The sequence below is a fragment of the Rattus norvegicus genome, chromosome 19 (genome assembly GCF_036323735.1).
Source record: "Rattus norvegicus strain BN/NHsdMcwi chromosome 19, GRCr8, whole genome shotgun sequence".
Lineage (NCBI taxonomy): Eukaryota > Metazoa > Chordata > Mammalia > Rodentia > Muridae > Rattus > Rattus norvegicus.
In genome coordinates, this window is record NC_086037.1 from 34,487,023 (window position 1) to 34,504,297 (window position 17,275).

Below are 17,275 nucleotides of genomic sequence, written 5' to 3' on the forward strand. Positions count from 1 at the left end.
TGCTCTGAAAACTACTTGGCTAGTCTCTTTGCACATGGATTCTGCCTCCATTTCTGAATTTACCCCCTCCCGCCCACCCGCAGTTAAGCCAGGCTTGCCTGTAGTCACAGTCCTGATCATTCCTCAGTTAAACCTTCAAAGTCCCACCAACAGACTCATTAAACATGTACTTATTACAGCGTCACTGAATTCTGGTCAGTCTGTAAGCTCAGACCCTGTGCTCACCATTCTCCACAGTCCCAGGATGATGCAGGCAAGGCCAGCCGATAGCTGGAGTCTTTACTGCTGTCTAGTCATGGCCTCACCGCCCAGACGAGGCACTCAGCTAAGAAAAGTCTGTGCACAATATACATACCTTTTCACTGCAAAAGTACAAAGATTACAAGATGGAAGGGTTTTGTGCGCTACTTGTGATTTATAAAGCTAATACACACCAGCAAAATGGAATAATAAAACCAAGGAGTAAAGTGCTTTTAAAAATAACAGCAATATTTATAGACTCTTTGACATTAAATCTTTTATAAAGCCATATGCTACACATATAACACCTTCTCTCTCTGTAAGGTTGACATTATTCAGAGAGACAGTCAGACCACAAACCACAAAACAACAGTCAGACAACAAGCACTTTACAGCGCCCACCACAGTCTGTACACTAAGAACAGTCCTAAGACGGCATCCGCCTTCTCCTTCTTCAATCAGGATGAAGCTGTCACTGACATTCCAGTAACATGCTGACGTGGTTGTCATTGTTTCAAGTCACACCAAACTGACATCAGAGAGTACAAGGTTCTTTAATCAAACAAAAAATTAGTCTTATTTAAATTAAGAGAAATTCACTTAAACTAAAAATAATTTATTTGAGCTGAGAGTTTTAAATACCTAACACATTTTTTCAGGGAAATGTTGGTACCATCTCTGAGCCAGCTTTCCTTCCTCCAGACTGTATCTGTATAAGAATATATAATTTACTTATCTCTCAGTCATTTCAGAAACCACCGTATCTCTGCCTATACTTAGGAATTCCTACAGACGACCTGCTCGGTAACAACTCTTACTATGATAAGATGCTTGCTTTGTACCTTAATCCTCCAAGAACACATCAAAAATGGACATTCTATGACAGAGTCAGTCATTTATCTCAAAGCCAGAATAAAAAATAACACCACGAAAGGAATCTCAGCATGTTCTGACCACTGCTGCAGGAACACAGGAACTCAGCAAAGTACAGACATGCAGGAAATCAGCACTGTATAGGAAAATTAACAATTAAACTCCACACACCTTCAACAACTGAAGTAAAGGTAGACTCTTAATAAAACCATATTATTAGTCTTTCTCAAGGCAATCATTAGCTACAAAAGAAAAATTATTTTATATCCTTGGTCCATAAGAAGAAGTATTTATTTACACCCTCAATGGACTAAAAGAGGTTTTAGACGTCACAATTAAAATTGTATGCTTCCAAAAATATCCTATCATCAATGCAGTTAACTTAAAGTTTCAGGTATTAATAACTTCATTTAGACTTCTTAAAAAATCAACACAAACATACTTCCTAGAGTGCAAAATGCTTCTTATTAAATACTTCAGGAACACAAAAGCAATTTGTTCGGAAACACAGGAGTCCTTTGCTGAAGGGCCTCATCCCAAGAGACACCCATTGCCGGCAATGGGCGCCAGACAGAATGGCCAGCTGAGGAAGCCACAGCACTGGAGTCTGCTCGGTCTTGGCATGGTTATTTGTACAAGCTCATGGTTGGACTCTGGTACATGCACATGTATGCATCGCAAAGAAGTCTGCGCGCACAGCCTTGAATCCTTCTGGAGTCCAAAGAGTGCAGGTCCTCCAGAGACATCTTCAAGTACTCTCCTACTTCTGGGCAGGGTGTCACTTGTGGAATGTTGAAGCCATTCTGACCACCTAGAGAGATGGGGGAGGGAAACCTCTTTAGGGAAATGAACTTCTAAGTCCTCTTGGCTCTCTGTCCTACCAGAACAATTTCACTATCCTAGAATTTAATGAGTACTGACTCTCAGAATTAGAAGAAAACCGTTGTTTAAACAACTTCCAGTTTCTAGAATTATAGTCTCCTTGGCTTCTGAGAGGGTTCCACAGGCAAAGGTGAATCAAACTGGTGAAAGGACATTAGGACAGGCCTGATTTGCAGGTCGATACCCACTGTGTACACACACAGTCTTGACTCCTCACATCTGCATGTTCCTCCCATACTCTAACAGCCTGAAACCTGACACTTTTCCACAAAAATGCCCAATTGTTGCTAGTAATGCGCACTGCTACCTTTCCCTATGCTTTAAGATCATACGTGCACCCCTCCAGCATGTTTTAAGAACACACTTGCACCCCTCCAGCATGCTTTAAGAACACACTTGCACCCCTCCAGCATGCTTTGTTTCCATACTGATCAGCAGACTGTGTGTACTCTGATGATTGGATTATGGAAAGCCTGTTTAGTTTTACTCTCCCAAGTGCTCTCTTTCCCATAGGTCGTGCTGCTGTGAAGCACACACAGGAGGGCTGGGCACGTCTGCGAGCTGGGAAGAGATAGAGAACTGCTGCTCTTGTGTCTCTGACAAAGGAGCTGTTACTAGGGGCCTCCGGTTAGTAGAGAGCCACACCAGAAGACCTAAGGGACTTGAGCTTGGGAGAATACTTATAGAGAAAATGGGGTGTGTGTGAGGGGTATACTGTGACAAGTATTTTACTAACCAAACCTTTTTGAGGTTCTGACTCTGTGTATTAAGTGATGACTAAGCTTCCTAGAAACAGCTCTTGGATAAAGGTTTCTTCATGAAAGGGAATGCAGGCAATCAGGAAGAATGATTTAAGTGCAAACCATGCAATCTTCACTTTAAACTTTAACAAGACAAAGGAAAACAGGCATAATTTCTATGACTGCAGCACTCCCACTGAGCTTGGTGTACAGACACTCAGTAAATGGCCACTACAGTGTATACAGAACTGAAAAAGTAGATGGTAAAATCAGCTCTCAAAGAAGTTTAGGATTTTTTTCTTTTGAGTCAGGGAAAATTGAGACAGGTTCTCGCTGTTTCACACACACTGGCCTCTAGTTCACAATCCTCTCCGTCCCACGTGCTGAGGTTACAGATAGCATCTTTAACAAACCCACGTAAGTGCCAAGATGTCGAAACATTACTGTTCCTTAGTTAGGTAGCAGAATTATTCATATACTTTAAAACTTAACACCATGCTATTCCTTAAAGGATTTTCACAAAACACCCTATTACTTCACACAAGTACTCGCACTAGGAAGCAGTACACCCCAACACTACAGGAGACTGAGCACAAAGGACGCTTTTTGATACCATCTCGATCAGCCATGCTGTCAAAGAAGAGCCAGGCAGAGTCATCCTTCCCGTACTTCACAAAAGCAACATAGTGGCTGGTTTCTATGCAGAGCACAGCAAATAACTCCATCTTCTGACACGGGATGCAGCCGTGTCTCCAGTCCCAGTCGGGCAAGTCTTTGGGAAGTGATACTGGATGGTAAGTGTGATTCAGTCTTCTGGGATGAAGGTGAACCTAAAAAGGACCATGAAGAGAATGTCACACGTGAGCTAATACCATGTTTCAAGGAAGCAGACTCTAGCCACTTTCACTGAGCACACCTCTTGTAAACACAGCCAAGCGTTCTCTCACACACACCAGTAGAACAGACATGAGCAGTAACATTTACTGTGAATGTACTTTGATTCTGAAAGGCTTTCAAGTCCTGAAATGTATGACCGTCAGTAGCCGATGGCTACAGGGCACACCCACCAGGTGAGTCTGGATACCTGAGTGCTGCAGGTCTTACAGAACTGCTTGATCTTCCCTGCCGAGATGTCCGGGTCATCATAGCACTCTCTACACTCATACATGGCGAGTCCTCCACAGATGCGGCACTGCCTGGGAGCTGACATAAGCAGAAAGGGGAGGAGGAAGCCTTTTAAAAGGTATTCTGTCACTAAAAACAAAAGGTATACTTTCAAAAGAAGGACGCTCTGTGGGGGGGCTAGCCCCCTCTGATCCTCTTAAAATGTCATTTGGATTTCCTGTATTTTTAATATTTTTAGGATATTTTTTCAAATAACCATTTTTGATAACCTATCCTGACTATTCCTCTGGTCATAAAATATACAAAAAGATATAAAATAAAGAAAACAAACCTGACAGCATACATGATCTTAGTCAGCAGAGACAACCAATGCCATCCATCATTCTACACTTCCTGTGACACCTGTATGTCTGAATATCTATGTGCCTTTGTGCACCCAGGTACATGTGTATTCACGCAGCTCCCATTCAGCCTCTCCATGTGCTTTCCCTTCCACTTATAACTGTTTCCATGTGTGCTGTCCTCAACCCCACACGTTTAATGGCAGTGGTTCTATTGTTATTGTTATTGTCCAATTAACCTCTGGCCTCTTACTAACATTTACTTGTCCCTAATTTCTTATCATTTAATGATAAGTGATTCTGCATTTAATGCATTTATTTTTACCTCTACTCTTTTCAGAATAAATTCTCAGAACTCAAATTATTGGCTTAACATGCCCAAGCTCTTCAGATACTGAAATGCCTGTCACAGTTCTATATTCACAACTAATGAGAGCCCAGGGCGACTATTTCTAAAACAAACAGACAGACAGACTGTATACTTACTGTCTTCAAGTAAATCTGTTATATTTAATTCCAGGGAAGGAAAAATTTTTTTAAATAGTTTAAAGTCTTTCCCAAACCGAGGCATCTGGATAATCAAGCATGATGGTGCCTAAATAATAATAATAATAATAATAATAATAATAATAATAATAATAATAATAACAACAACAATAACAATAATAGTAATAATAACAATAACAACAACAACAGCAACAGCAGCAAATATTGTTTTAGAAATCAAAGTCCTAAGGGGCTTGGCACTCAGAAGAGTAGCATGCCCTCAGCCTTGTGTCTTGTCCCCTGCATGAAGGGGGAAAAAGTGCAAAAACAAGTTTCCCTATGACCCTGAAGTAATCATGGCTTGTGAAACTCGGCAGTGGTTTCAGCACAGTGCTGTTAGCCCACACATGAATGTGTAGTGTGGATGCAGAGCAGCAGTGAGCTCCAGGAGCTCCAGACTTCCCTGTCAGACATCATCATGGAGGATGCTGCCCGTCCATCAGCACAGTGAGTGAGATCACCACCTCAGAGACGAACACGCCAGCTGCAGAACCTGACGGACACTGCGGAACCACTGTCCAGGTAAACAAACATTCACTAACAAACCCGTACAGAAGAATTGACGGGCATTTTATCTTTAACAATGGGAGAAAAGGAGCACTACCTCTGAAATGTTTATATAATAAGTTTGGGTAAAATGACAACTAAAACCATAAACATGTATATGTTTATGTGTATCTTTGGAATTAAATTACCTTAAAGGTCTTCAGGTTAAACACTAGTTTTTCCCCCCAATTTGCACCTAAATCCCAAACATTTCAACTTAAGCTAAGCAGCTTTCTTAAAAAAAGAACAAAGTTGGAACACAATTTTTGTGTGTGTGTTTTCTTAACAGTGTGTATTTCAAACTCTTCTTGGTGAACATGCAGTGAGAGCTGGGTGTGGGGCACCCAGTGGGGCAGCACTCAGGGCAGTGTGTACAAAAGTCCTGAGTTTACCATCCCCCTATTGCCCACTGCTAAGAAGTAAAACAACAACAACAAAGAGAGACCCACTAACCTCTGCAAATTTCAGGTTGCTGTTGATAAAAGACCATTCTAATAACTGCTGGATTGTGGGTACTCCGACTTTCTCATTTTTTTCCATAAAAATTTGATAGAAGTTACAGTCTTGAACTTTTTGACCTGCTGACCTGGGAGCACCAGAAAGAAGTACACATAAGCTATCTACTGAATGCCTGAATCGGAGTGTCAAGCCAGCCGGCAGGACCTGAGAACATGACACCATGATGGCGATGAGCAGCTCTGGATTACCCAAATGCCAGGTAAAAGACAATGATTTGGATGAGATAATTAAATGTACTTATGCAGAAGACCTCACAAATTAATCCTTCTGCCTTATTCATAAATTATTCACAAGTTCTTTCTATGATCACAAGAAAAATGTAGACTAATATCCCAAACACTGTGAGCAGTAATGTTTGAGCTCCCTCCACATCTAGAGAGCAGTGAGCTGCTCTTAATGATTAAGGCAAATGCTTAAACTCCTCACGACAGACTCTTAGACCTTCTGGACCAACCTCCTTTTACTCCATAAAGCAAAGGCCCTAAGACGTAGAGAAGGATAACTTTCTAGCAAGCCAAGCAGCACAAGGGGTGAGGCCCAGGGACCCTAGCAACTGTCCTCTAGCCTTACAGGTGCTCCTTAGATGGTCACCCACTTACCTGATAGATACCAAGTAAATGTCTACAAATCCCTATCCAGTGAAACACTGTAACACCTGCCATCCCTTAACATCTCAGTAGTAATCCTTAAAACTAACACTACTAAGAAGTTTTTTAAAAATTTTTTAAGTATCTAGGCTAGAATATATACACTGGAGTTCTTCTCAACCATAAAGGACAAGTATATCAGTCACAGAAAATGAACGCAACTAGAAATAATCACATTCAGCAAACTAAAGCAGTCCTATAAAGAGAAACGTATGTTTTCTCTCACTTAGGTTTTATACAGCTACATACAAAGCATTTATATGTATGTGGCATGAACATATTATGAAGTTGTCTAGGGATTAACAGGAAGAAGACATGAAAAGGGGCGGGGAGGGAGGGATGGAGGCACGGGGGAAACACACTAAACATACAATATAGTTTATGAAATTTTTAGAGAATGATAAAAATACCAAATAACTTTATAGCTAGAGTTTTAGAAGTCTGAAAAAAACCCTACAGAATCTTAAGTTGTGAAATCGTACCAAACTGTGCTAGTTGGATTGCATTCCCCACTAGGAATAATCCAAGGACTCAAGAATATAAATTTGGTAACTTTTAAAAAACGAACATCTACATTTTACAAATATTAATATAAAACCTCATGGATTGGTGTGGTTTGGGTCTATCTGTCTTTGTGGCACAGATCTCATAACAGGTGGGTCCTGAGGTCCTATACTCATTCATCCATGAATACCCAAATCCTGCAACTCCATGGTGAGCACGTAGGGCTTATGATGTCATCACTGGTGCTATAAGGCACTTGGATATCCCTGCCTTTGTTTCCACAGTGACAATGTCATTCTGGCTTTGACCTTTTCTTACTCTGCCCCCAACTCCTACTTTTGGGAATGAGAAGCCTCCCCTGCACCACTATAACTTAGAAGTATAAGACTTGTTTATTTTTTTTTTTTTAGGAGCTCATAGTTTAAAAGACCATACATTTGAACAGTGTTGGAACTATTAAAGATTATGAAGACTTCTGAAGTTAGAATGAATGTATTATGCATTAAAGACGGCCAAGAGCCTTCAGGGACGAGAAGTAAAAAGTAATAGCTTTAAAATTGCATGTTTGGTGAAAGAGCTCATCCATTAAAAAACAAAAACAAAGAAATCTAAGGCTCACAACCGAGAGTGGTAGAAACGTCTGAGCAGTTAGGACGCACACTGCTCTTACAGAGGACCAGAAAGAGCTCAGTTCCCAGCACCCACAACAGGGAGATTGTAACTTCTGTTTCAAGTGATCCCACATCCTCTTCTGGCCTCTGTGGCCACTGCATTCACACATACAGTTTAAAAATAAAATTAATTATTCTTAAGTGATATGTTTGGGTACCAGATTGATAAGAAGTGAGCCTGTGATACTAATATTGTCAACTTGACAAGACCTAGAATCATCTATGAGATAGGAACTCTGGGCATGTCTGTAAGAGTTTCCACATGGGGTTGAGGTGAGAAGATCGACCCTAGATGTGGACAGCACCATCTCATGAGCTTGCGACCCTGACTGAATGAAAAGGAAAAAGTGATCTGAGAGCCAGCACTCATCTCCATCTGTTTCCTGACTACAGATGCAGTGCGACACCAGATGCCTCATGCTCCCACCACCACGAAGTCACCATGATGTCACCATGAACTGCACCCCAGGAAAATCTGAGCCAAAAGACCCTCCTTCCTTAAAAAAAAAAAAAGGGGGACTATTCCTCTCACTCTCACTTTTTCCTCACTCTCACTCTTCCTTCCGCTCTTCCACTCTTCCACTCTTTCTCTCTCTCTCTCTCTCTCTCTCTCTCTCTCTCTCTCTCCCTCTCTTCCTCTCCTGGCTTGACACGATAACCTGTGTGTGTGTGTGTGTGTGTGTTTCTTTCATCCCGTAGACTTTCGCCCGATTCTCGGTACCAGGTCGGTGCTGGCGCCGCCAAATGGAGGTCCCACTGAGATCGGAGAAGAAAGGGGGTACCACCTACGGGACGTCCCTGGAGCCCGGCCGGCATAGGAGAAGGGACGGATTGGACGTAAGATGGGTCAGGAAAGGCCTGGATGATTTGGGCTAGCCTGAGTAAAACTTGTCATAAAAAAGGGACAAGGTAACGGTAAAGTGTTTTTGCATATGTGTTCTGTTAGAGTTATATTTTAGTCTTTGGACCCTGGCTAGAGATAGTTTACACACTAGACATGAGAGAACGGGTTGGGGAAAAACAGTCCTCCCGGACTCTCCGCGGTTGCTTTGGAGAAAGAAAAACCTTTTCAGAGCTCTCCTATGAACAGAGGGAAAGCAGGAGACGTCCTGCCTCTCTGCTGGCTCCTATTGGAGAAATGCTTATTTCTGGTTCTGGGTTCCATAGGTAGGATATGTGGGTCCCTTCGGTGGGACACCATCTAGTTTTTCCCTCTATGTCTATTGTTTGTCCTTGGTGCACCAAGCTGTCCATGTCTGTCAGTTTATGTCTGTGGTTTTTGTTTCTCGTTGTTTAAATGTTTTACGTTTTATGTTTCATGTTCAAAAGAAAAAAATGGTAAAAACTTTATCTGTCAATCGTTCACATCTTGATTTGGTTTTATCTCGTTTCAAAAAGGAACAAAAGAATAAAAGGCAGTTTCAATTGGCCTTTGGAGCCCTGCACCTGTAGCTTGGAGCATAGGTCAGCTGGAGAAGCTGCCAGGGGGCTGAGCGTCTCCACTAGCTGATCTTAAAGGCGCCAGCAGCTCCTCAGCTTCTTTGGTACAGGAGCTGATGGCTGTTTCTCTTAGAAAAATCCCTGACTTATTATTAGACTTAGCAGGTGACAAGGTGCTTCTCTTAAAATCATAGCTAGAAAAGTAAAAATGGTGCTTGGTCTAAAGATAGGTGTAGCCACTTCAATTTTGTTTCTGAGGTTTTAAATGTATAAATATGCTCTACATGCCTTGGTTATGGACTATTGGCTTTCAAGTTATTGGATATGGTTAAAAGGGTATAATATTGGTAACAGAAAGTTGACATAAAGCTGGTAATTTGTATGGAGTCATTCTAGACAACATGCGGCATGAGCCAACCTAGGGAAATAGGTCTAAATTGAGATAATATTTTTATGGAACTCTTATTCTAGAAACCAGGCTTCTAAAAGAATTTAGGGCAATGTCTCTTTGTTGAGGTATTAGAGACCGCACCATTGTGCGTTCATATGTAGGAATTGGCAGTCAAACTTTGTAGCATGAAGAATAGACTCGATGTTTTGGAGACTGGATTTTGGAGACTAGATTGTTAGAGGTTAAGTTTTGCTTTCCAAAGTTGTGGTTTGCCCTGAAGTTATCTGTATTTTAATGCTAATTCCACTGCCCCAAGGACAGCTGCCTAGTCACTACTCAGAACTCAGGTGACCTTGTGGTTGTGCTCTGATGTTACAAGGAGAATTTAAGGATTGTGATTAAGGATTGCCAGTGTTACATTGAGTAACTCAAACTTATTTATAATTGAGAAAAAATCAAACAGGTAGAGATTGTTACAAGATTTACGAAGGATTGATGAGGTTTTAGAACTTGTGAGAGCATTATAGCCTGTTTGCTTACTTCAACCGCCATTCAAGATAGATTTAGAGGATTGTTTTTATGCAGTTTGTTTACATCCTGGCGATTGTGAGTTTTTATTTTGTGAGCTTGCTTATAATTTTAGAGAGCCCATGAAGTGATATCATTAAAAATTTTTACAAAAGAGTGGCTACTAGCCTTATATTATGTAATTTTGTTGCTTCTTCAATGTAAGAAGTTAGAACTTTGAATCTTTCAGTGTATATGGAAATTTTTACTACAAACCTTTGCTCTCAAAATGAGCTTTAACATCTGGGGAGTAACTATTGCTCCAGAGAAGATTCAATATTCATTTTTAATATTTAAAACTAATTTTAAGCTTCTAAGGATATGTTAATTGCCAAAGTACCTCACCTTACCAGAGGACTTAACTTTGTTATCCTCATTGGAGATAAAGCTTTTGTCATTAGTACAAAATTATAGGCTAGAGTCATGGAAGTATTTTAAAAAGAAACCTGGTGAAACATACCTTATTCCAAACAGCAATCAAATTGGTTATTACAAAATACTGATATTTGGCCTATTACATATACAAATTTCAGGCAAAATTGATAATTTTACTCCTTGCATGCTTTTGTATTTACTGTAAATTTGTGCATGCAACCCATAGAAAATGCGCTTAGTGTATTTATAGGTTTCATCTAATGAAAAGGCTACATGTATGATTGGATCACTTGTTTATTCTCCTGAGTTTCCCCTGCTTCAACACAGACTATTAAATTACGTGCTGTAGCCACTGTTTTTAAATGTTAAAAATCAAGCTTTCAATTCATACGCTGATAGCCAATGTGTGGCTTGTGGTTTTACAATTGATTAAAAAGTTTTCGTTTTTTTGTTTTTTTTTTTAGATACTACTAGCCCTCAAATTTTACAATTACTTAATGCTTTATTAGAGGCAGGTTTTCTACATAAAATCAGTGAGTGATGATTTTAGTGTGAATTGTCTGACAACTAACTCACTGTCCTTTCAGTGCTCTGGCTCAGAGAACTAAACAAAACCATAGACCCAGCTCTTTGAAAATGGTAATGGAGTTGATAACACTCCCTCACAAATAGAGGAAGACTCCATTTGCTTACTTTCAACGCCCAGCCTCACCCTGCCAACTCAGGGATTTCTAAATAAGGCTAAAACTGGACCTTGTTTACAGGATTTGAAATAAAGCTGGTGAGGGGCTGGAGAGATGGCTTAGTGGTTAAGAGCACTAAGTACTGTTCCTTTATAGGCCATTTAAAAACTCAAACTGGATTGCCTGGACCCCTTAGCAAGGGAGGACAATAATACCAGGCAGATTATAGGCCTTACATAGAAACAATTAGTCAAAAAGTCTCATTCTTTATATCATCAAAACAATAATGCTGGAAACAATAATTTGGTATACAAGTCAATTTATAAATACAAGTGCTCAGTGTCCTCAATTTAATCCTCGAGGACTTATCTTAATAAATAATATTTTAACAATTTTAATAAATAAAAGGGGGAGCTATCCCTGAATGCTAATAATGCTCCTTTTATTTCAATTTTAAAATTTGGATGCCAAGGTTTATGGCACCGTACAACTAGGCATACTTCTGCCTAGGTGAAATAGAAAGGTCCATATATTGGCATGATCCTGTCCAGGTATTTTATATGGGGAAGAGGGAATGTTTGTGTTTTTTCTACAGGTTGCTGCAGGAGTGTGCCAGCTGCCTGAGTGTCTGGTGAGACATGCTGATCCTGGGAGCATGAAGATTCTGCTCTCGTGGTTCGGGTCCCTGGAGTCATTCCTCTGCCCTGAGAGGAAGACGGAGGATTCCCCCTCATCTATTGTCATCACAGAAATTCTGGCGTTGCTGCAGTCATTGTGTCCTGTCCCATCGCAACCTGCGCTCCGACCCTCTGCACTGCTGCTTGCTGGAAGCTGCTGTGGACTGGGGAACTCTGCCCTGGTTCTGCAGATCTCAGACATGGTTCCATTGCCTGCTGGTTGCTCCAGAGAAGAATGACCGATCCTGAACTGTTCTGGGAAAGACCTTGGCATTTTCGCTGCTATTGTGGCAGCCATTACTGCTGCAGCCATTGTGTCTGCAGTGTCTGGAGTTACCCTCCCCCAATCTATTGTTAGGCAAGCACAGTGGGTGAACTTTCTGGAGTAGTTGCTAACAATTGGGAATTCTAAATTTTATTATAGGAGCGGCTTGACTATGGCCCTTGGTGGTAGCAGCTGAGGAGAACCAGATGAGGTGCCCACTTATTATCGGGAGAGGCTCAACTTCCACAATCTCTTAAATTAATGCCTTCTGGCCCCTGCTCCTTCGCCCCTGGGCTCAAGTAAGAGGAATGAGAAGATGACCTGATGTAGCTATTCTCAGTGACGGGCAACTTCCTCTGACCCTTTACCAATCTAGACATGGAGCCTTGAGGGCGACAAGGTGGTCCTATGACAGAGAGGCTGGGGTCTGAGAGGTCGATCCTAAGACAGAGGTAGCTACACCCCGTTTAAACGTACGGGCCGGTCAAATGCTCCTCTGCCCAGTTTCTCCCCCAATAAACACACGTATAGCCCAGAACGGTGTGTTACAGCATAAGTTCATTTCTAGCCATTGGGGTGCAGTCCTAACTGCAAGAGTGGCTCGCCATGGCCGAGCTGGGCACTCTGTGAGGCATGTCTGATCTCTCTCAGACCACTACTTCCACCTAATGGTTTTTTATAAAAGAATAACGGGGGAGATGTAGTGCCATATTGGATTTGGGCCTGGCCGCTTTGTAACTGCATGGCCACAGTAAAAGTCATGGGATTGTTGGACAGAGGCCTCTCCCATGTATTTACAGCACAGGAAGAAAAGACCAAGTAGTAAACACCCGATATCTCCACTGCATGACCTCTGCTGAGCCCGGCTGATGCATGTGGAACTGACACACCTGGACCACACCTGGGTGGTGGTCAATTTACTTTCCTTTTACTTCCTCAGCCTTTATCCTTGAGATTTAGGCTGGTCTTCTGGGATTTCTCCCTAATTAATTCAGGTCTCCTAGTTGGTCTTTTGTTACCGAAGTCACCAGGTAGTCAGGAGCCAGGGTTTCCCACTGTGCTTCCCAGTTATTTTCTACCTGGAGACTTGGGTATATAAGTGGTGAATAAAGCTACAGGAGACTCTCACTATTCCTCTCACTCTCACTCTTTTTCCTCACTCTCACTCTTCCTTCCGCTCTTCCACTCTTTCTCTCTTTCTCTCTCTCTCTCTCTCTCTCTCTCTCTCTCTCTCTCTCTCTCTCTCTTCCTCTCCTGGCTTGACACGGAAAAAAAAAAAAAAGGAAGGAAGGAGATGGAAAGGAAGGGGAAGGGAAACCCAGACCCTGCTTGAGACACACAATCTGAAATGTTCCCAAATTTGCTTCTTGTTTTTAATGAATGTCAATGTCATCATCCACCTCTTTGCCTGCCTCCAATCACTATCTTTTCTCATTAAATTACCTTAGTTTCAATTTATTGTCTTTAATGCTGCACCTGCAATTACCACTGCTTTTTTTTTTCTCGGAGCTGGGGACCGAACCCAGGGCCACTGAGCTAAATCCCCAACCCCACCACTGTTTTAATTGTAAAATTCAATCTACCTAAACTTATCAGTTTCTCCCCCCAATCCCTTGAGATGGGGTTTCTCTATGTAGCTCTGTCTGTCCTGGACTCACCCTGTAGACCAGGCTGGCCTCAAATTCAGAGATCAACTTGCCTCTGCCTCCCCAGTGCTGGGATTAAAGGTGTGCACCACCATGCTGGCAAGATTTACCAGCATCCTGACTCTTCCCTCTCACTCCTCCTGTCTAAGCTGTCAGCCTGATCTTTTCACGGTATCTTGTAACATCTTTCTGAGTAATAATTTCGTTCTGGTTCTTTGAAAATTCTATACATTCATATTCTTAGACTACTTATATCAAAATTCACTTAACTCTGCTCTGTTGTGTCCAGCATCTCCTTCAGGAACTTTTACAATCTACTTTCTATGTCCCATCCCCTTCTGGCTTTCCACCTCTTTACCCCTCCCTAGCTTTCACTCAGGAGCTTTCTCAACTCCATCCCTCCCCCCAGCCCACCCCCGTGCCCACTGCCCAGCGAGTCTCCTCCCTCCATACACATGTACTAGTCTACACTTCTACTCTGCATGCTCACCTCATCGTGTCAATGAAGTCGACTTTTATCCTCCACTTAGTCCTTAGTCTCTCTTTTGTCTTTTTGACCATTTGGAACTGTGTTTATTATTTTATCATTATAAGGGTATTTGTTGTGATTTGAATTTGCTTGGCCCATGAGAAGTGACACTATTAGAAGGTGTGGCTTTATTGGAGGAAGTGTGTCACTGTGTAGTTGGGCTTGAGGGCTCCTAGTGCCTAAGTTCCACCCAGTGTGGAAGAGAGCCTCCTCCTGGCTGCCACCTGCAGATAAATGTAAAAGTCTCAGCTCCTTGTCCAGCACCTTGGCTGACTAGACACTGCCATGCTCTCACCTTGATGATAGTGGACTGAACCTCTGAATCTGCAAGCCAGCCCCAATTAAATGCTGTCTTTATAAGAGTTGCCTTGGTCATGCTGTCTCTTCACACAGTGTTTAACTCCCTATTGGTTGTCGGCTGACCTCTCTCACAGGGAGAACAGGAAGAGCTCAGCACCATCTTAGAGCCTTTAGGAAGTCGCTGGTGGGGATAGGAACAGATGCTTGGGGATATGGGGGTGGGTAAGAATTGCCCAGATGCCTTCCCCAATTCCAGAAAGGCCTTCATTCATACTCTGAACAGTGTCTGACTCTGACTCTGAGAATCACTGCAGTATTCAACTTACATTAACCCTGGGAAGTTTGATGTCCCTTACATATGCCTAGACAAAGAGGAAAGAAACCTGAAAACAACAATTTTAAGCATCCTCAGCTTATTTCACTAAGAGGTGAACATGTGATTCCTTTCTTGAAGTCCCTTCCTTTTTCAGAAGATTTTTCTGGTTTTTCCTTAATAAATCTATGTTCTGATTTAAAAAAAAAAAAAGTTTTAAAGGAGTCTTAGTATAGTGGTACATGCCTTTAATAGGAGCATTCAAGAAGCACAGGCAGGTAGATCTCTGTGAGTTTGAGACAAGCCTGGTCTACACAGTATGTTACAGGCCAGTCATGGAGACACTGTTAGAACATATCTCAGGGCAAAACAAAGGAAAAATTTAAAAGATGAAAAACAAAACTGACGTTTTCTTCCCAAACGACCTGCCAGATGTCCTATACCATGACACTTTTTTCAGCACCACTAAGCTTCCTATTCAAGTTTATTGATAAATACTTCTAATTATATACTATTTTAATGTCTATTGTTTTTCCTTCATAAATTATAATAGAATTTTTTTTAAAGTAAAAGAACCCTACACCTATGGTAGTCAGGAGAGCTGGCCCTGCCACTCATTGGCTACAGCACTCAGGAGAGCAGGCCCCGTACCTCCCCTGGTCAACACAGTAGTCCTGACCCTGGCCAATGGCAGGGGTCTGAGGGAAAGCAGCATGGGTGAGCCAGCCCTGAGGCCAAGAGTATAGGAGAGCCGGCTCTGACACTCATCTACTGTGGGGTAGTGACAGAGTGCAGGGGTGATGCCCTCCTCTACCCCTTGCCACCTGCAATAGCGGGAGAGTTGACCACAAGGGTATGGAAGGAAGAGAGCTAACTCTGATAGCAAAGGCTCTAGTGGGCTGACCCCGAGGACAGGAAAGCAGGAGAGTTAGCCCATCCCCTCATAGACTGCAGCAGTTGAGTGGGCCCAGCACCCCAACTGGGCATCAAGGTAAAGCTGGCTTTAGAGGTGTGGATGTGGCTGAGCAAGCCCTAAGCCAAAGGCAGCACTGGTGGCCTAGCATGGGCAGTGCTGGAGAGCTCAACCTGGTGGTGTGAATAAGGGAGAGGTAGTACGCTGACCAATTTAGCCATCACCCAGGCCCAGATCTAGAGCTCTGAGTTGTTTGACCCACCTCAAAATCTATGTCATCTGCAAATGGGACACATGAAAGGGCCAGTCCTGATGATCTAAAGCTGCAGGATCTCTGTGACACAGAGCAACAACAACCAGGAAAAGTCCTGATGAGAATCCAATATTGATGGTGTCACAGAAACCAGAGTTCATGAACCACCAATGACTCACTGTAACAAACATTTGCAAGCAAGATGTGTGAACAGAAGGATGTGCTGTGGGACACACTGTGACACACTACAGCTTCCACGGTGAGATGTTTTCTATGCTTCATTCTGTGTGTGTGGCTTTTATTTTGGGGGAAGGTTGCAAGGGCAGGTACGAAGGGATGGGGAGATGAGCAGGCTTGGGCTTGGGGTGCATGATGTGAAACTCACAAGGAATCAATAAAAAGTTTAAAAAAAAAAAAAACAAACAAAAAACACCAGCATTTTCACCCACTTCATTTTGCAGAAAACTCTAAAATCGTTTTCTTGAATTTCAAAAAAAAGGCAATAGGTCAAGATTCTGTCAATATGCAAGCTACTTTGTAAAAACCTAACATCTTTAATTATTTAATCTTTCTCACTAAACAAATCTACCTTTTAGCTCAGTGTAAATCTTTGTTTTAACTCTACTTTTAAAAAGCTGATTGCTGCCTATATTTCTTTCCTAAAACATAAAAATTTCCATTTTCTATATACTTAAAGGATTATAAAAATGTTACTGACTTTTCCATGATTACTTTTTTTTTTTTTTTTTTTTTGGTTCTTTTTTTTTTTTGGAGCTGGGGACCGAACCCAGGGCCTTGCGCTTCCTAGGCAAGCGCTCTACCACTGAGCTAAATCCCCAACCCCCCATGATTACTTTTTACATGGCTAAATTATAAACTCTTTTGTTAATTCTTTATATACAATTCTCTGATTTTCTAGGCACACCGAAAGCTACAGCTTGCATAAGTAAATAAGTTGTGGGCACATCTGTCACTGGGGCTAATTAAAAGGACAGGTTCACCCTGTGCTCTGCTCTGCTCTGCAAGTGAAATGTGGCTCGTGGAAAGGATGGCAGCTAGCGAAGCCCACATCTGTCCTTGCAGTGCTTAACCTCCCTCAGATAACACTGGTGAGTCCAGTGAGGGCTTCATGCCTACCAAGGGACGGGACGACAGTGGAAAGAAGGCCCCAGAACCCCTAGACAGCTTGGGACTTACCTTATTTTTAACAATGGTTCAACCCTTAAAATATCATGAAACAGGATGTTTAGAAATTCTTCAGGATCTAAAAGAAAATTAAAAAATCAAGT

At 42.0% G+C, this 17,275-nt stretch overlaps 1 protein-coding gene across 17 annotated transcripts in view; it reads right to left on the reverse strand.

The window, feature by feature from the left end:
* Nucleotides 1-468: 468 nt before the first annotated feature.
* The window catches only part of Cyld (CYLD lysine 63 deubiquitinase), a 59,821-nt gene continuing 43,014 nt past the window's right edge, over nt 469-17,275 (reverse strand). For 16 of the 17 annotated variants that reach the window (XM_063278097.1, XM_063278096.1, XM_063278098.1 and 13 more), the window contains 6 exons: nt 17,184-17,250; nt 5,747-5,879; nt 4,688-4,796; nt 3,820-3,938; nt 3,349-3,565; nt 469-1,924 (listed from right to left, as the gene is read on the reverse strand). In XM_063278097.1, the coding sequence (XP_063134167.1) occupies nt 1,740-1,924; nt 3,349-3,565; nt 3,820-3,938; nt 4,688-4,796; nt 5,747-5,879; nt 17,184-17,250 (830 nt within the window). In that variant the 3' untranslated portion in view covers nt 469-1,739. The remainder of the gene's footprint in view (nt 1,925-3,348; nt 3,566-3,819; nt 3,939-4,687; nt 4,797-5,746; nt 5,880-17,183; nt 17,251-17,275) is intronic. The other variant, NM_001017380.1, reaches the window with a different exon arrangement.